The following is a 19,244-nucleotide window of genomic DNA, read 5'->3' as shown; positions in this document are numbered from 1 at the left end:
GTGACATTTTTCTTTGCATGGCTTGTCCTTCTATTTATGTCCCAGAACTGCCCAGAACCCCAGTTTACACTCTTTCTGCAGTCTCCTTAACTGCCCCATTTCCTACCACAAACATCACAAAGCCACCTCCTCTCATGGTATCTCTCAACACCATATGTCCAGAAAATTGGGTTCCAGCATTCAGACATTTTAGGAAATGCAATTAAAACAACATAAAGTTACAGCAATACTGTTTGTTTTAAATCAATATATTTAATAATAATCAGCAAGTTTAAGCATATGCATGAATGTTCTATTATATTTTCCATTCACCTGAAGGAGGGAAAAAAAAAAATGAGGCCTACATTGAAAATGGTAATGTTTCAACGCACAACCGCCAAACATGTGGAGTGCCATCAACTGAAATGCAACATTCTTACTATACAATGATAATTCACAGGAGTGCAATTTTTTTTTTAACAATTTCCTGGAGATATCATTGAGGGTTTAGGAATGTGTTAATCCCTGACTTTTGCTGCTGATTTTGCTCGTGTCTGCCTCTTCAGTTGGCGGTAAGCGTGGACCACCCTTTCATGTTCTTCCTCAATTATCTTCTGCCTTGCCATAGATGGGCTAACTGTTGAGACATCAGTGTGGCCAAGTATAGAACTCAGAAGAAGGCTGTTGGATGCTCTCTAGAGAAATTTGCAGAACATAAAAATATTACTATCAATAAAGACAGAATAATTTATACACCGGTCAGCCAAATTGCTGGAAGTTAATGCTGACTATGATCCCCTTACACAGCAAATGTTGATGCACTGTGTGCTCTGACACCTTTCTATCACCACCAGCATTTTTCAGCAATTTGTTCTACAGTAGCTCTTCTGTGGGTTCAGACCAGACAGGCTAGCCTTTGCGCCCCACGAGCATCAGTAGTGCCCCTACCCTGTCGCCGGTTGTCCTTCGTTTGACCACTTTTGGTAAGTACTAACCACTGCATACTGGGAACACCCCATAAAACCTGTCATTTCGGAGATGCTCCAGCCCAGTTGTCTAGCCAGCACAATTTGGCCCTTGTCAAAGTCACTCAGATCTAAACATCCAGAACTGACTGTTCAGTTGCTGCCTCCCACCCCTTGACAGGTGCCATTGACAGGTGCCAACGAGATAATCAATGTTATCAATGTCACTTCAACTTTCAGTGGTTTTAATGTTGTGGCCGATCGGTGTAAATGAAAATGAACATACTACCATTTAGTATGTTCATGTTTTGTAATTTTTTATTTTGACAAATTACCTTCCCCAAAATGAAGACAAGGATTCAGATGTAGCATACCTGAGTTTTCACAGGAGCCTTCTTTGGTTTGACAGTCAGTGATGGAGGTGCTAATGCAACCTCTCCAAACTGTATTTTATCTTTAAGAAGAAAACAAATAAAACATAAAATTTCAAAGCGTACATAATGTTAGCATATATAATGTTAATGAATTCCCTTTTAATGAGTACATGCCTTCAAATATCTTGTTTTCCACATACTCCTGTGGCTTGACTTTTTTCTTATGCAGCCATCTTCCTCTGTTAAACCTTATTAGAAAGCACACACAATGCAAAAAAACAAAACAAAACAAAAACACACAAAAAAAAAATTCAAGCAATTACAAAGACTTTTAAAGCAATAACAACAATGGGTACAAATATACATAAGTAGTTGTAGACAACAAACCAGTATGCCACTAACAATTTTTTTTTTATCTCTTCGTTTGAAGTTGATGCCTTCTCCTCCAGGTGTCGTTCAGGATGTCTCTCTGGCTGGTTTTTGGTGAGAAAGAAAACATGCTGTGTTTCTTGTGACATGCGTCGCAGGTAAGCTGTCTCTGACTCTTGCTTTCCCCTCCGAAAGTGTGGAACTCTGATGTGTTCCTGCTCACAGATTTCCATCTGTACTTTGGGCTTACATGCTACAGTAAAAATGGACAAAAAAGTCAAAAAGGCCATCCTGGCCATACAAAACATTAGGAATACACATCTTAGAGACTGAAATTCCTAAATGTGTAAACTACTAGTAATATCACACTTACACATTTTTGAGTATGTAGCAGTACTGAGAATTAAACAGACAAACTATAGCACGTCTTATACTCTCCACCACTCGACATGAATGCCTTTTACTGACCATAGAGGCATTACTTAGATTTTTGTACCTTTACCTAAGAGAAGAGCTTTTAGCAAAATGACTGACTAAACAGAAACAAGGAAACTAGGCAAAATTTTGCCAGACCGCCAAGTGTCAGCAAATCCAGGTATGTCACAGAATGTCCCTGGTATCACTCACTGCTTGCTAGCTAAGGGCAGCAAGATTGAAATTTGGCTAGCTAGCTTGCACATTTCAACAGTCAGTCAATCAATCAGTGAGCTAAAATGCTTCTTCTCAAAAGCTCACTGAATTTACTTAATTCAATTGCGTACATCAGTTCCATACATACATTCATGTTTTCATACATCCAACATGATTTGATTCTGTATTTTCGAAGCCCTGAATAAAACTGCTCACCCCAGCACAGGATTGAACCCAGGTCACTGGGGTAGTAAGGCAGCAACGTTTAACACTACACTATTCTACCACAAATGCGTTAATCATGTTAGTTTAATACTCTAGTTATTTCTTCGGGTCAGCATGCTAATCCTCATAATGTAATTGGATCATGTAAATGCTGCATTTATTGGTTACACTCATGATACATAATTCAATATGCGTAGTATACTGTAATTAGAAAATTGTTTAAATTAAATTTAATATTTTTAAATTTATATTTAAAACGCATGCATGTTTCAACAATTGGACTCAGTCAGTCAGCCAGCGAAAATGCCTCTTCTAGGCCAGACTGCCTGTTGTTTGGGCAAAAATAAAGAAATTTTAACCTAGCCTTAAAGATTAAGACCGAGAAAGTGATTGAGACTGAGCCAGAGTCATGAACATTAACAGAAAGAATACTAGAGAAGTTTTATAGATTTTTTTTCTTAATTATTTTAAGTACTGATAAAATCCTAGTTTTGATTGAAGCAGGGGTGGCAGATCACTGCTGCACATGACATGAATAAAAAGATATCAGAATTACTAGATAATCAGGAAGCTTAGTTCTATCTGCCTTGGGCTCTAGTAAAAAATATTTCTGTCTTGTGTGAGTTAAGCAGGATTTTAGTAGAAGTTACAAAGAATGTGGCGTTTACTGTCCTTTATACATTTCTCAACTTCAGCTTATGTGCTTTATGTATTATGTAGAACCTTTATCAAACCAGGTAGTCACACTGAAATAAAGGCCCTGGTCAAGAATCAATACAGTAATTACCAAGAGAGAACAAACACAGGACATAAATTATACTGAAAACAGCACTTAAAATAAATTAATTAATTTAAAAAATAAAAAATAAAAAATCACACCGAAAAAAATATCCTCTATGAATAGCTTAAAAGCTGCTTACCAGTAAGTGACATTTGTTATGAACCTTTAAGCCAAATGGTAAACAGAATCCAGTCATTTTAAAGCTGTTTTAAGGAAAGATATGAGAGAGTACACAGACCATAAACCAGACATACAAATTTTTAGTGGGTCAAAAGTTTACATACAGTTTGTTTGTATTTGGTAGCATTGCCTTTTAATTGCTTGCACTTGAATCAAAAGCTTGGGGTAGCTTTCCACAGGCTTCTCAATCAACTAAATCAATTAAATCAACTAAACTTAATCAATTAAAATTTTAACATATATTTACAATAATAACTCTGTAACACAACATCATTGAATCATAATGTCGAGTTTAATGGATGCCATGATGCAAATTTGGATTTACTGAATTTTATGCCATTTTGAATTTTATATAAAATAGTTTTTTGGCTACAAATTTTGTCTAATCAAATATGGAAGACAGCATCAACCCAAAAAAAACTTGTTTCACTGATTTTTGGTATAGAGGATAGTTCATCCATAATGTACAAACACTAACGTGACATCAAAGTCACCAAACAGGACATGAGGGCATATCTTGGTGACACATTCAGACCAAACATAAGCGACTCCAAGAAGGTTTGTCTAATTTCACCAAACAGGTGGTGCTATAATTCACATAGCTGTAAAACTGCATATAACTTTTGCAGTGCTCAACATCAAATTAAGAGCCTTCTTTCTCTTGATTCTGTGGAAAGTGCCAAATGATTTAGATATAAGAAATATGTAATTTGTCAAACAGAAAATCAGCCATTTTGAATTTTAACAATTTTTTTGCTTCTTCCCTTACAAATTTTGTCCAATAACCATGAAATTTGGAGGACAGCACTAGAAGGTGAACCCAAACAAAATTTATTTTTCATATTTTTGATAGGAAGGAAGTTTGGTCCATTATGCACAAATGAACTTGAAGTCACCAAACAGGAAGTTAGGGCATATCTTGGCAACGGTGTGATGTATTCAAAGGAAACACTGAGTAAATAACCTTGTCCTAAGGGATTCAAAGAAGGTTTGTCTAAATCCCCTCTTAGGGGGCACTATAATTTACAGATTTGTAAAAAGATTTGTAAAAAATTGTAAAAATTTGTTCATCTACCCATAACTTGGGAGGACTAATGAAAAACATGATGTAATCCAAGAGTTGAACATCTTGATGTTTTGCCTTCAGATTTATTCTATCTCCTTGGAAACAACAGCCGATGGCCCCACTGGCCTCTGGTTGTGCTTTCTTTTGCACTGTTTTGCAAATAGGTGTCACAAAAGTGTAGCATTTTTCTACACAATCCCTGTTTCATTCAAAGCAAGTTTTCCAGCTCTTGACAACAGTCCACTTTCCTCTGCAAAAAAATTTCAGTTCAATTCTAATTTATTTTACACTTTTAGGGCTTTCATTGACTTGCACTAGTACTAACATGAAGATATGTTTTCTATATGTTTTCCATGGAGACTACAAAAGACTTCTGTAAGTTGCTCTGGGTAAGGAAGTCTGGCAAAAGATGTAAATGTAAATAGCTATAAATGTAACATATCACTATATACACCAAAATGACCTAAGGATTACTGGCGGTATCTCAAAAAAAAAAAACAAACAAAAAAAAAAAAAGAGGTTGAGTCTACTATACTGGTCCTGTAATCCATACCTCTCATGGTTTTCTTCAGTTGATTGGATCCCATATTCATTTTCTCTCTACTTTTCATAATTGCACGCAGTTTAAAAGGTATCTGCTCCAGATGTACTTCCAGTCGAGGTTTCACATCATCTTTCTTCTTCAACTTCTTGCTAAACGAAAAAAAATAATAAACTAAATTAATGCTACACAAGCCGCAAATTTGATAATTTAAATAAATTTGATAATAGACGGAAATAAATTTCATTACTGATTAACTGGACCGTGTTAGGAAGCACAGTGGCATGTGCTACATCACTTAGACTAGTATGAACTCCTCTAAAGGAACACTATACACTACACTATGCTGCTAGCATAATGACAATTTGTATTTGATTCATGCTTATTAACCACCATGTACTCTTCTGATTTGTCCTGCCGCTGTATTGCATATTTATGGTAAGATTTATCTCTTTTCTGCCCCATTGTAAAACATTATTTTGTGTTACTTTGCCCAAAACAGTTGGTAGCTAGACAGTTATGCGTGAGTGCAATACATATATATATATATATATATATATATATATATATATATATATATATATATATATATATATATATATTTTTTTTTTTTTTTTTTAATAAAAACTATACAGTGAAGACATTTGGGTTTGAGCTCAAAAGATGAATATGAGATAACAGACTGCAATTTCAGCTTTCATTTTCTGATATTTACATCTAGATGTGTTAAACAACTAAGAACATGGTAACTTTGGTGGCAGATTTTTTAGGTGAGCAAAAGTACTGGAACAGATAGTCTTAAAGTAAATAACATTTAATATTTGGATGCAGATCCCTTGCTTGCATTAACTGCATCAAGCCTGTGACCCACTGACATCACTGTTGTATTCTTCTTTTGTGATGCTTTTCCAGGCTTGTACTGCAGCTTCTTTCAGTTGCTGTTTGTTTTGGGGGTTTCTCCCTTCAGTCTCCTCTTCAGAAGGTGAAATGCATGCTATATTGGGATAAAGTCTGGTGATTGACTTGGCCAGTCTAAAAATTTCCACTTGGCACCAGCATGCACTATGTGTGCAAGCTGGTGCAGGCAGTGTGATGCTCTAGGCAATGTTTTGCTGGGAAACCTTGGGTCCTGGCATTCATGTGGATGTTACTTTGATGCCTACCTAAACATTGCTGCAGACCAAGTACACCCCTTCATGGCAACAGTATTCTCTAATGGCAACAGTAATCCCTAATTCTCTTCTGGTCAGAATTGAACAAATCAGGGCTTGAAATCAGGGCTGTATTGTTTAAGCGGTAGCAATGGTGCTAGTAGCCTGAAAACTTCAATAGTACATAGGAAAGTTTTATAGCACAGAGGAGTACATTTGAAAAAATGTTGTATTATTCAAAAATAATAAATGGCCTATACAAAAATTTGGTTCGTACAGTCATATCTGAGACTATTACTAATTAATAAAATATACCAATACCAAACTAATTTTGCTTGCAGTGACCTACCAGTCTAATGAGAAAGTTGTGTTGTTATAAGAAAATAATCCACACCAGGGTGGTGTGATACAGAGGACCCTGGGTTAAACTTGATGCATCATTTTTCATGCACGTGCAGAAGCAGTGGCTTTGCTCATTGTTCGCATGCTCTTCTGCCTATTATGTGCATCCAGAAGATTTTAAAGTGAGATTCAGTAGACAGCATGTCAAAGCCACATATTCCTCAGGTTTCCAAGATGAACTGTAAAATGTTTAGCCATTTTATGCATAGTGATCAACACACTGACAAGCTCTTTCTCTCTTTAAAACTTTCCGCCATGGTCATGACTGTCATGAGCTGCGTCTCAAATCGAAAGCTCTGACCTTACATTCTAAAGTACAGTGGCTCACAAAAGTATTCAACCCCTTGAAATTGATCAGATTTGTCTAAATAACAAATGATAAATACACTTTTTTTTTTTCCTGTCAGTATTTTTATTGCAAACTCATGTTCTCTTACAATGAATTTTCAGAGTCAAAATTAATTATTAGTCAGCAAGTGTTTCAAAGAAAATCAAAAACTGATACTGCTTGCATTAGTATTCAACTCCACAGGTTCTGGAAGCTCCACATGAAAGATACTGTCTTAACAAGGATACAATTGACACAACTAGCCTTCACCTGTGAAATATAAAACCGGGTGAAAATGAAGACTAAAGAGAATTCTAAGGAAATTAAGGATAAGGTAACAGAATTTCACGACAAAGAAATAGGGTATAAAATTAAGTCTAAGAGGTATGACATCCCAGTAAGCACAGTCATATCAGCAGTGAGGAAGTGGAAGCTGTTTCACATTACCCAAGCACTACCTAGGCCCTCCCTCAAAAACAAGAGATAGACTGATCAGGGAAGCCAAACCAAGGCCAACACTCACTCTGAAGGAGTTACAGAGTACAGTGGCTGAGAGTGACGTGAAGGTGCACCAGACAAACATTTCAAGAGCTCTGCATAGTTGAAGAGGGTGGGAGGGTAGCTAGAAAGAAACCATTGCTCAGGAAAAGCTAGATGAATGCAAGAGAGTGATCCACTGAAGATGTGTATTTTTGGTGTGATAAGACCAAGATCAAGATCCTGCCCTGCCTGATCCATCCTGATGCCCTACTTCTGGTTGGAGTTCTCATCACTTGAAAATCACTCGCTGCTGCTGAGGACGGGCCCACATTGGCCAACCTAAAGATCAATGAGATTACAGTGGATGGTACCACTTAAAAACCATGAAGATCGCTCTGAACTGCAATTGTTAAAAACAGTCTTTCTTCGATGGCTTAGGACTACAATTGCTATGACAGCTTTACGACTGCAATTGCCATGAACTGTTTTACACTCAAGTCTCCATCGGTGAACAGTTGATAACTTCAACAAAATAGACTACATGTGAAAAACTATAATGATTTTCCTGTTTACACAATTGCACTTTTTGACCATGTGTACCAGAATTATTTATAATTGCACTATTCATTGTCAGCCAGATGAGGATGGGTTCCCTTTTGAGTCTGGTTCCTCTCAAGGTTTCTTCCTCATGTCATCTCAGGGAGTTTTTCCCTTGCCACTGTCACCTCTGGCTTGCTCATTAGGCATAAACTTATAAGTTTAAAACTTATATCCTGAATTTATATATTTCTGTAAAGCTGCTTTGTGACAATGGCCATTGTTAAAAGCGCTATACAAATAAAACTGAATTGAACTGAACTGAGATCTTGTATTTGGGCAAGCTTCAACTCAGCCACAAAGCAGTAGACCTGCTCTGTGAGACCAAGTGCTGAAAACCGTCCATCGTCTACTGTATCACTCACTACAGAGTACCAAACTGCCTCTGAAAGCAACATCAGCACAAGAACTGTACATTATAGGCTTCGTGAAATAGGTTTAAGTTTGTGCAAATAAAACAAGAAAAAAGAATGCGCAATGCCAAGCATCAGCTGGTGTGGTGTAAAGCATGCAGACACTTGACTCTGGAGCAGTGGAAACACGCTCTTTGGAGTGATGAATCATGTTTCATTATCTGGCAGTCTATCTGATGTATGAATCTGGTTTTGGTGGATGCCAGGAGAACAGAATGCATAGAGCCAACAGTAAAGTTTGGTGGAGGAGGGGTAATGGTCTGGGACTGTTTTCAGGGTTTGGGCCCTTAGCTCCATCAAAGGGTAATGTTACAGCATACAAAGACATTTTAGACAACTGTATGCTTCCTACTTCGTGCAAGTTTGGGAAAGGCCCTTTACTGTTTCAGCATAACTGGGCCCCTGTGCACAAAATGATGTTCTTAAAGACATGGTTTGACAAGGTTGGTGTGGAGAAATTCTTTTTTTCCCCAGTGGTAAGACACTTCAGCAGCGATGGACATAACATTAATGATATCTCTGTGTGCATCGCCAGTTGTTGTTATGGGAGCAATGAAGTGAGAAAACATAAGTGAAGGAGCTCATCTACACTCTCTGAACTTTAGAACCCCACGGAATGAATGTCATGTTTTGAATAAAACAAATAAAACAAGAAAAAAGAAACTGAACATTTTGAATATACGCTGGATTCCACACAGCCTCAGAAGCACACTGCATGCACAGCTGACAAGGGACATTTGTCCAAAATATACTGTTTCACTGTAAAAACTTTGTGTACTATGTTGAACTTTGATCACCTGCAGTTACTTCCTGGATTCTCTTCAGAATTATATACAGTGGGGTCCAAAAGTCTGAGACCACTAGTGAAAAACAGTCAGTATCACAAATTTACTTACATTTAAAAAGGGACTTAGAATAGGGCAGAAGCTTGAATATTAAATATTCAAGATATTGAACATTTACTTTCTTTGTCTCCAACTTTTGGACCCCACTTTATATGGTTCTCATTTGGTTGACATAAGAACTTGATAATATTCTAATGCTGTGACAGATTACCTGAAAATGTCAAATATTGTACTGCAGTAAGTGACCTGTTTGTTTTTTTAAAGCCTAGTTATGGTTATGAGTTCTGTGGTAGTATTATTTGACTGAAATGCGGCAAAGAAATAGACCTTTTTTTTTTTTTAAACTTTATTAATTAAATAATTAAATGAATACAATGAACTAATTCAATAATTAAATATATAGTTAAATGTGACAAATTAATAAATAATAAGCTCACTGAACTTCAAGGAAATAAATAATTAAATGTGACAAAATGTTTTGTTTGCTATTTAATTATTTAAATATTTATTTATTTCAGTGGCACTATACATGCCATGGAAAGTGACATTAAATAAGAAATGAAAATAACTGACATGAAATAAACCATTAAAAATGAGCACCACAAAATAGGCCCTGAAAAATGTCATTTTTGTTCATCAGAATGAGTTCTGAGATGGTTTTCTGCTCACCACTGTTGTAAAGAGTGGTTATTTGAGTTACCATAGCCTTCCTGTCAGTTTTAACTAGTGTACCCATTCTCCTTTGACCTCTTTCATCAGAAATTTCTGCCTGCAGAACTGCTGCTCACTGGATGTTTTTTAGCCATGCTGTTTTTTTTTGGCCAGTGGATATAAAAAGTCTATACACCCCTGTAAACATGGCATGTTTTTGTGATAAAAAGAAATGAAACCTAGATAAATCATGTCAGAACTTTTTCCATCCTCAGTGCGAAATTACAACATATAAAAATTAAGTTAATTAATGAAACATTTTAGGGAAAAACAGGAAAAATAAAAAACTTGCAACAACCTGTTTGCATAAATGTGCACACTTTAATAATTGGGGATGTGGCTGTGTTCAGAATGAACCAATCACATTCAATCTCATGTTCAAAAGTAATTATCACACAGCTGTCAATGAAATTATCCTGATTAACCCCAAATAAAGACCAGCTGTTTCTATAGGATTTTCTTTATATCTTCTTGGTTTCATCTGACTTCTGAAGCCATGGTCTGCAAAGAGCTTACAAAGCCTGTACATAGTCCCACTGTCGAAAGGTGTCGATCAGGAGAGAGGCACGAAAATTTTACAAAAACATTAGATGTACCATGGAACACTCTGAAGGCCATCATCAAGTGGAGAAAACGGAGCACCACACTGACATCACCAAGAATAGGACATCCCTCCAAAATTTATAAAAGAACAAGACAAAAACTTAACAGGGAAGCTGCCAAGAGACCTACGGCAACATTAAAGGAGCTGCAGGAATATCTGACAAGTACTGATTATTCTTTGCATGTCACATCTTATATTCTTCACATGTCTGGGCTATGGGGTAGGGTGGCTAGACAAAAGCCCTTTTTTACAAAAAACATCCAGACCTAACTAAAATCACCTCAAACCATGTGGCAAAATGTGTTACGGTCTGATGAGACCAATTCCGAAAGGTTTAATAATTCCATAATTCCAAAAGGTAAGATTGGTGCAAAAAAAAAAAAAAAAAAAAAGCACATCACCAAAAGAACACCATACCCACAGTGAAGTATGGTGGTGGCATCATCATGCTTTAGGGCTGCTTTTCTTCAGTCAGAACTGGGGCTTTTATAAAGGTGGAGAAAATCATGAATTGCTACAAATACCGGTCGATTTTAGTGCAAAACCTTCAGGTGTCTGCTAGTAAGCTGAAGATGAAAAAGAATTTCACCTTTAAGCATGACAAAGACACAAAGCATACATCCAAATCAACAAAAGGAATGGCAAAAAAGAAATAAAAGAAGATAAATTTTTTTGAATGGCCTAGCCAGAGCCCAGACCTGAATCCAACTAAAAATCTGTGGGGTGACCTGAAGTGGGCTGTGCACAGGAGACGGCCTTACAATTTGATGGATCTTGAATGTTTTTAGAAGAAAGAGTGACAAAGTATTGCCAAGTCAAGATGCCATGCTGATAGACTCTTAGCCAAAAAGACTGAGTGGTGTAATATAATCAAAAGGTGCTTCAACAATGTATTAGTTTAGGGGTGTGCACATTCATGCAACCAGGTTATTTTAAGTTTTCTACTTTTCCCTAAAATATTTGATTGTTTTTCACTTAATTTTTTCACATCGAGGGTGAAAAAAGTTCTGACATGATTTATCTTGGTTTCACTTTTTCACATTACAAAAACCTGTGATTTTAACAAGGCTGTGTAGACTTATTATATCCACTGTATAGGAATGATATTGTAATACAGATTCAAAAGTGAAGTGTCTCTGAGGTCTGGCAGTACCTCCCATTCCCATGTCAGTGAACAGAAAATGTAAGTTTGGGTCTTTTCAAGTTATACAAATTGCAAATTATATACAATTACAATATTCTATACAAATTATTTTTGGGATTTGTGTTCTGTTGTTTTCTACAATTTGAGTTGACCTAGATATATCCCCCCAATACTTTTCTTAAGATAAATGCTTTTTATAGTTTTTTTTATTGAGTTATTGATAACAAATAAAAGGGGGTGATGAAGTGATTGACAGTTTTGGGTTGGCCAGAAATGACAGTTGAGCCTCACTAACCTGCACGCACTTTCCAACATGCACCTGAAGCTCTTACTGAGATTACTGCCCAGCAAATTTCAGTTAACATCTTTAAAACTTAGATTTACAGTGTTGACAGTTTTGACAGTTCAATAGCAAATCCTTGTGTTGTTCTTCAGTTAACTGTTCTAACAGACCTGAAGCTGGGAGTCATTTGCAATTTTTCTGGTATATTGCTCATTTTGATGTCTAAACTAGCATGGTTGTAACCAACCATTGTACTGATGATATAACTAGCAAACCAACATGAGTGAAGTGAGGGCATAGACCAAGGCAGCTAACACTAGCTAACTTTTATGTATTAATAATGCTGTATGTAACTAATGTACATGCTCTGGCTTCAAGATCTGAACTGCGCAGACTCTGGCTCCATTTTTTTGCAAGATGGTGGGATATTCTAAAATGCTTAACATGGCTTAATGTACTAAAACAATGGCCAGGAAACACTATCTACTGCTAAGACAACAGCACTGTAATCCAAATGGAAAGACAATATTTTCACGTTAAGCATTTTCTCCTCCATAGAAAACCGTTATAAAGAAAATGCTTAACATGGCTTAAGGTATTAAGACAGTGATATTAAAAGACCAAATTCGGTATTCACTTTATTAATGAATCATTATACAATTATATATATATATAATACAGTTTGCAGATACATGTGTATGTATATAAATTGTATATAATGTATAAATCATATAAATTAATATACAGACATAAAATAATACTTATGGAATATATAAAATATGTAATTTGTGTGTGTGTGTCTATTTTGACACTCTATACTCTGGGTCACCCTTACCTGTTGATGTAGAGAGTCCAGTCCTTGCTATGTGTGCTGTTCAGCTAAAGCCTTTCAAGGTACTGGTGTAATCTGCTTTGCTTATAGGTACTGGTAAAGGTATGTGGGTACTGACTTTTATTTGTGAGTGAAGACGTTAATAGCCTGCTCAATTGTTTCTCCTTTGGAGAAAGACACTAGGGAGAGACCTTAATCCAGTCATAAATGATGTCATTGATGCACATCCAAGGAGCAAATGGAGCCCTTTTTTGCTTGGTGTGGATACTTTAGAAAGTTTTGGTGATACTTCATGCAGACTGCCACCATTTGAAAGCCCAAACTGGTGAGTGTTGTCCTCTTTTTCAGCACCAGGCTGTGCTGGCATCTGACAGTTTAGCTTTATCAGAACACTCATTCAGCTCTGTATTTTTCTCCTTTTCAACATCCAAAGAAATTGATAGCATGCTGTCCACCAGAGAGTCAGTGTCGTCCGTACACCCAAACTGGTAAGCATTTTTTCCAGCATCAGGCTGTGGAGGTTTCTAAGACAGATTAGCTGTATCAGAACACTCATTCTGCTCTGTTTTTTTCCTCCTTTTCGGCATCCATAGGAATTGGAGGAATGTTGTCCACCCAGAGAGCCAGGCATTGAGGACAGGAGGGTGCTTGATTGACCAAATAATAAAAAATAATCATAGTCTTTTGTTTGGGGCTTTTTCCAGACAGATTTTGTTTCATTGCCTCGATCTTCCTCTCATATGCATCACAGAGAGGCTGTATGTTCGCTTTGTAGCGAAGTGAGGTCCAGTAGCCATTTCTACTGCAAATATGTGGTAGCATTTCCCAGTGCTGGGACAAGAGCATAATGCACCATTGGCAGTATTTTGAACTACATGAACTGATTCGTTTGAGGGATCTTTTCTTCCTGAACAAATCTTCATTTGTTGATGCACTCACTTATATTGTTTGTGGGGTTTTTTTCTTTGAATGAACTGAACTGTTTGGTTTAATATGCAGCCATTTCTCACAAATATCTGCTTTCAGATGATAGTCAAAGTAACACAGGAATCCTTCTGACCATCTTTTTGCAAAGGCATCAAACGCATCTCAAAAGGAGGAACCAATTAGCTGTTCAACATGGTCTTTTAGGACCTTCATGTCATCTCTTTTCCCCCCTCCATGTCCCTTTACCCAATATTCAACATTTCCTAAGATGTGGTTGTGGCAGAACACTACACTTATATTGGTAAAGTTTTTTTTTTTTCCCCCAAAAGTACCTACAATTTCTTTCTCTCTGTCAACTGTCACAGGTGGTTTTTGTATTTTTTGGAGTCCATTCCCAGCTTTCCTAAAATTTCAACCAACACATGAAACATGAACCCAACTGGATACACAGAGTCATTGACCGGTGCAGTGTTTCTCATAGCCCACACAGACACATAAAAATCCCCCATCCAAAATGTGTCATAGCTAATCATTTGTGAGTACCAAAAACTCACTGTTTTTTCCAAGTCAGCACATGCCAAATCAACAATGTCTGCCATGCCTGCATAAACAAGAAAATCCGGGAATGTAGTAATATGCCAAATGAAACCTGGTAGTTAGTATGCCAATTCATGCAGACTAAACAGTTCAGCTCGTGAAATTCTTTGGTTACATCCTTGTGCATATACTGTGTTCTGGACTTGGTACATGGGGAGTTTACTGGCACGTGCTCCTGAATACCCATGCCTGTTTTAGCAGCTGAAAATCTTTTTTTTTTTTTTTTTGTAGGGAATGAATACTCTGTCAGTTTTGGCATTTCCATGCTTGCGTGGTACATTCATTCCCCAGGTAATGAATCAATTTGTTGCCAACTCTTTGTCCTCATTTACCAGAGAATAAATGCACTTCCTGAATTCTGAGGTCACTTTTACACATTCCGGCATTCTAATGTGATAATAGCGTTTCAGAACTCTTCCCCCATATTTTTGAATGTTGTGATAATTTGAACCTATTCTGCTTCCATATCATTTGATCAAATTGAAAGACTATGTTAGACTTACCGGACTTTGAACTCTTGTAAAGGAACACATCATGGTAGTTGTTCACCATGGTGGCTCAGTGGAAGGGAATTTTTTGTAGTTTTCAACAGTATCTAGAATTGCTTCTGTTTCTTTTAATGTAAACTCTGACTGTTTTTGCAATAAAGTCATTTTTCTGATATTCACCTGTGTGAATGTGAATATAAAACAATAAAAAGAAAAAAGAAAAGGTAAAGGTCAAATTAAAGAATAATATAATATAATATAATATAATATAATATAATATAATATAATATACTTTTTATATTATATTATATTATATTATATTATATTATAAGTGTGTATATTAAGAATACCTTGATGATCTGTATGGCACCAGTGGAAATGAATTGTAACCTTTAAAAAAGTCTTTTTACAGACGTGGAAAAATTTGTTGGTACCCTTACAGCGCATTGAAACAATTCCTCCTGAAAAGTGATGAAATTAAAAGAAATTGTCTCATGTATACCTGCATGCCTTTGGTATGTCATAGAGCAAAGCAAAGAAAGTGTGAAGAGAGATAAATTATTGCTTTTTCTACAAAGATATGCTAAAATGGCCTGGACAGATTTGTTGGTACCCCTAGAAAAGATAATAAATATTCAGACTATGGTCATATTTCAAGCTAACTGTTTTCTTTAATTAGTATCACACATGCCTTCAATCTTGTAATCAGTCATTCAGCCTATTTAAATGGAGAGACGTAGTCACTCTGCTGTTTGGTATCCCTTTTTGGTATCACTCTGCTGTTTGTACCACACGGAATATGGACCAGAGAAAGCTGAGAAAGACCAGAGACTGTTGTCTGAGGAGATCAGAAAGAAAATTATAGACAAGCATGTTATAGGCTATAAGACAATCTCCAAGCAGCTTGATGTTCCTGTGACTACAATTGCAAATATTATTAAGAAGTTAATGGTCCATGGGACTGTAGCCAGATTATCCCCAGATTGAACAGAAGGATAGTGCAAAAGGCAGACAAAGAGCCAAGGAAAACTTCCAAAGAGATACAAGCTGAACTCCAAGGTCAAGGTACATCAGTTTCTGATCACACCAACCGTTGCTTTTTGAGCAACAATGGGCTCAACGGAAGAAGACCCAGGAGGACTCTACTGTTGACAGAAAAACAAAAACATAAAAAAGCCAGATTGGAATTTTATTTTGACAATTTTATTTTGAGAGAATGTCCAGAAAACAGCATGTTGGACAGAGGAGACAAAACTGGAGCTTTTTGGCAAGCCACATCAGCTCTATGTTCACAGATGAAAAATGAAGCTTTCAAAGAAAATAACTCCATACCTACTATGAAACATGGGATGCCTTGAATCTGTGCAGTGCACAATGAAATCTCAAGACTACCGAGGCATTTTGGAGTCAGAAAGCTCTGTCTCAGTCACAGGTCATGGGTCCTCGAACAGGATAATGTCCCAAAACCCACAGCTAAAAGCATCCAAGAATGGCTAAGAACAAAACATTGGAATATTCTGAAGTTGCCTTCTATGAGCCCTGATCTGAATCCTATTGAACATCTATGGAATCTATGGAGCTGAAACATGCAGTCTGGAGAAGGTACACTTCAAACCTGAGACAGCTGGAGCAGTTTGCTCAGGAAGAGTGGGACAAACTACCTGTTGACAGGTGCGGAAGTCTCACTGAGATCTACAGATACTCTAAAGGTTGTGCAACAAAATATTAGGTTAAGGATCCCATCATTTTTGTCCACCATTTTCATTTGTTTTATCGTTTAAAATATTCTGCTGAATCAAAAGTCAAAAGCAACGTCTGATTTTTATTAAATATGGAATAAACAGTGATGGATGCCAATTACTTTTGTCAGTTTCAAGTTATTTCAGAGAAAATTGTGGGTTCTTCTTTTTTCATGGAAGAGTACCAACAAATTTGTCCACGTGTGTATAAGGAAATGTCGATTCCAATACTCTAACAGAACTGAATGATAGCAAGGACCTGCACAGCGATCTTAGACAAGCGACTGCACAAATGACAGTTTTGGAAGCTGACAGTTTTTTTTATATATACCTACAAATGACCGTTATGTGCATTTCAAAAGATTGCATTATGTGGTGATTGGGCGATTCACAAACAATAGGGCCTTTCGCACTGCGGGAACCTTTTCATAGTACCTGAACTAATTGTGGAACTGCCCACATTTGGCGTTTTCGCACCTCCGGAAATGGGTGCGATTTTAGTACTGGACTGCCTTTTTCGAGAACCAAATTAGCTCCTACTCCGGAGCAGGGTCTAACCAGCAGAACTGGTACGCCGCACACAAATGACGTCGCTGTCGAACGGCTTACATCACTTCCTAGTGCCCACTGTTGGTGCGAATGCAACCCTTTAAACGGTACTGGGAAATAGTTTGCGCAAAATTGCCCAGTACTTTAGTACCTTAAATTTAGTTCTGGAACTAAAGCGGTGCGAAAGGCCCTAAACATTTGGTTGGAGGCAACCATGTGATCTACAAGGGCACGGTTTAAAAAAACGGCGATGAGGAGGATTTTTTTCTCTAAAATAATCTATGGATATGTGCATAGAAATTCCAATTTCACGGTTGTCACATCATGATGAAAGAAATCAAATCTGTGTTACATTAAGCCACATCAAGCATTTTCTTTATAATTACTGTTTACAGCAGAGGAAGTTTCTCAAGGTTCTGGCATCCAGGAAATGCAAAATCAATTTAGAATGTAACGAACGAAGGTTACATACAGCGTCCCCCCTCCTCTACGGTAAACAGTGCTGCGCTTCCGGGTCCGGTTGTATCACAAAATACGTTCCAGAACCACGACGCATGCTTAAATGTGAAACTTTGCGCATTTCTTTCGTATTCTGGGTTCATCTGCTTACCTGTATATACTATGCATCATCAGTAGGGTGTATACTAAATTTGGTCTTTCAAAATCAGTCTTAACACATTAAGCCACGTTAAGTGTTTTAGAATGTCCCAAGATGATGACTTCCATTTCGGCCAAAAAGTTTCAAACTCGCACAACGGCAGTAAATGACGCAATGATGTCCACTCATATATAGTCACTGTTTTGAATGCTGCTTGTCCAACCAAATTAGCAGACTGAAACTAACTGTTGTATAAATATATTTATACCACATCATGGTTGAATTCTCTAATTTGACTGGTTGTCAGATGTGTATTATTTTTGTATAACCACATGAATCGGATAGTAGCTCTGGCTGAAACATAAGGGTTTATTATTATTATTATTATTATTTTATAGTAACGGCTAATACACTAATATTCCACATAATCCAAGACTAGTAATAAACAGATTTTAATAACATGTTGTTTAACAAAGAAAACGTATACTCACTGATGTGGTGAAATGTTTTGTTAGGTGACATTTGTTTATGGCGGGTAAAACGTAGGTAATAACAGGAACTAACTTGTCTCTCGTACGTAACATAGTATTAAATCATAACTACAAACTGTTAAAATGCGCGATGTGTCGTTCATTGATAAATTAAACGCCGTAAATACTCCGCTTTGCGTCGTGGATTATTTTCGTATATCTGAACGGACCGTTGCATGTTATTCCTTACATAATACGCAACTGTGAATAGGACCAATACGTGCTAAGTTTACGACTAGCACTTAAAACACCTGAATTCGAGATTCATCTAGAAATACGACTGAATATTCGTCCACGTATTGTAATAATTCCTACCTTGAATTCCCTTCTTCTCTTTGCTGACAGAATTTTGAAGCTTTAGTTCGACTGTTTTTGACCATGTTAGCAACTTCTTCCTTCGCAGTGTGGTTTCCTGATCCGGGTCCCCTAGCATATTTTGTGCTTTATGACTGGTTACTCAGACTGCGTCCCCTACACAATTCGCAACACGCATGCGCAGTGTATATTATTCAGCGAACACGTGTTAGGTAGCGATGTTGCCCGATCTGCACCATGCATGCGATAATAGTTTACAGCGTGAGTTAATTCGTCGCGCATGCGCAAAAACGCGGTACGAAACTTGAGCGCCACGGTTATTACGTACAAAAACAAACCAATCTGCAATACGAACATTTATCATAACATAAAAGAAAACTTTTATTATGATGTTGAAAACTGTTATTATGGATAGGATTGAGTATGATCTAAACTTCCTCTATGTGGCTTCCATGAAAAAAAACATTTAAGATTAACAGATTAAGAGAATTTTTTATTTTTTCCAATTTTATATTCAGTGTGGGCGGTCTCCAATCTTTTTGTTATGTAACAACATACCAAAACTACCAATTAAGCTATTCAGTTTCCATAAACAAATATT

General features: G+C 36.9%; 1 protein-coding gene across 1 annotated transcript; it reads right to left on the bottom strand.

Moving 5' to 3' along the window:
* Positions 1 to 232: 232 nt before the first annotated feature.
* ccdc137 (coiled-coil domain containing 137) lies at positions 233 to 18,809 on the bottom strand. Its single transcript, XM_026916729.3, is given in 7 exon segments — positions 233 to 532; positions 534 to 674; positions 1,319 to 1,398; positions 1,493 to 1,566; positions 1,721 to 1,940; positions 5,123 to 5,262; positions 18,644 to 18,809. Coding segments are annotated over 7 exon segments (777 nt in total). The 5' UTR covers positions 18,709 to 18,809; the 3' UTR covers positions 233 to 475.
* Positions 18,810 to 19,244: the final 435 nt, after the last annotated feature.

The sequence above is a fragment of the Pangasianodon hypophthalmus genome, chromosome 13 (assembly GCF_027358585.1).
Source record: "Pangasianodon hypophthalmus isolate fPanHyp1 chromosome 13, fPanHyp1.pri, whole genome shotgun sequence".
In the NCBI taxonomy this organism is placed as follows: Eukaryota; Metazoa; Chordata; class Actinopteri; order Siluriformes; family Pangasiidae; genus Pangasianodon; species Pangasianodon hypophthalmus.
Note: the sequence above shows the minus strand (reverse complement) of the source record. Positions and strands in the feature narration are given on the sequence as shown.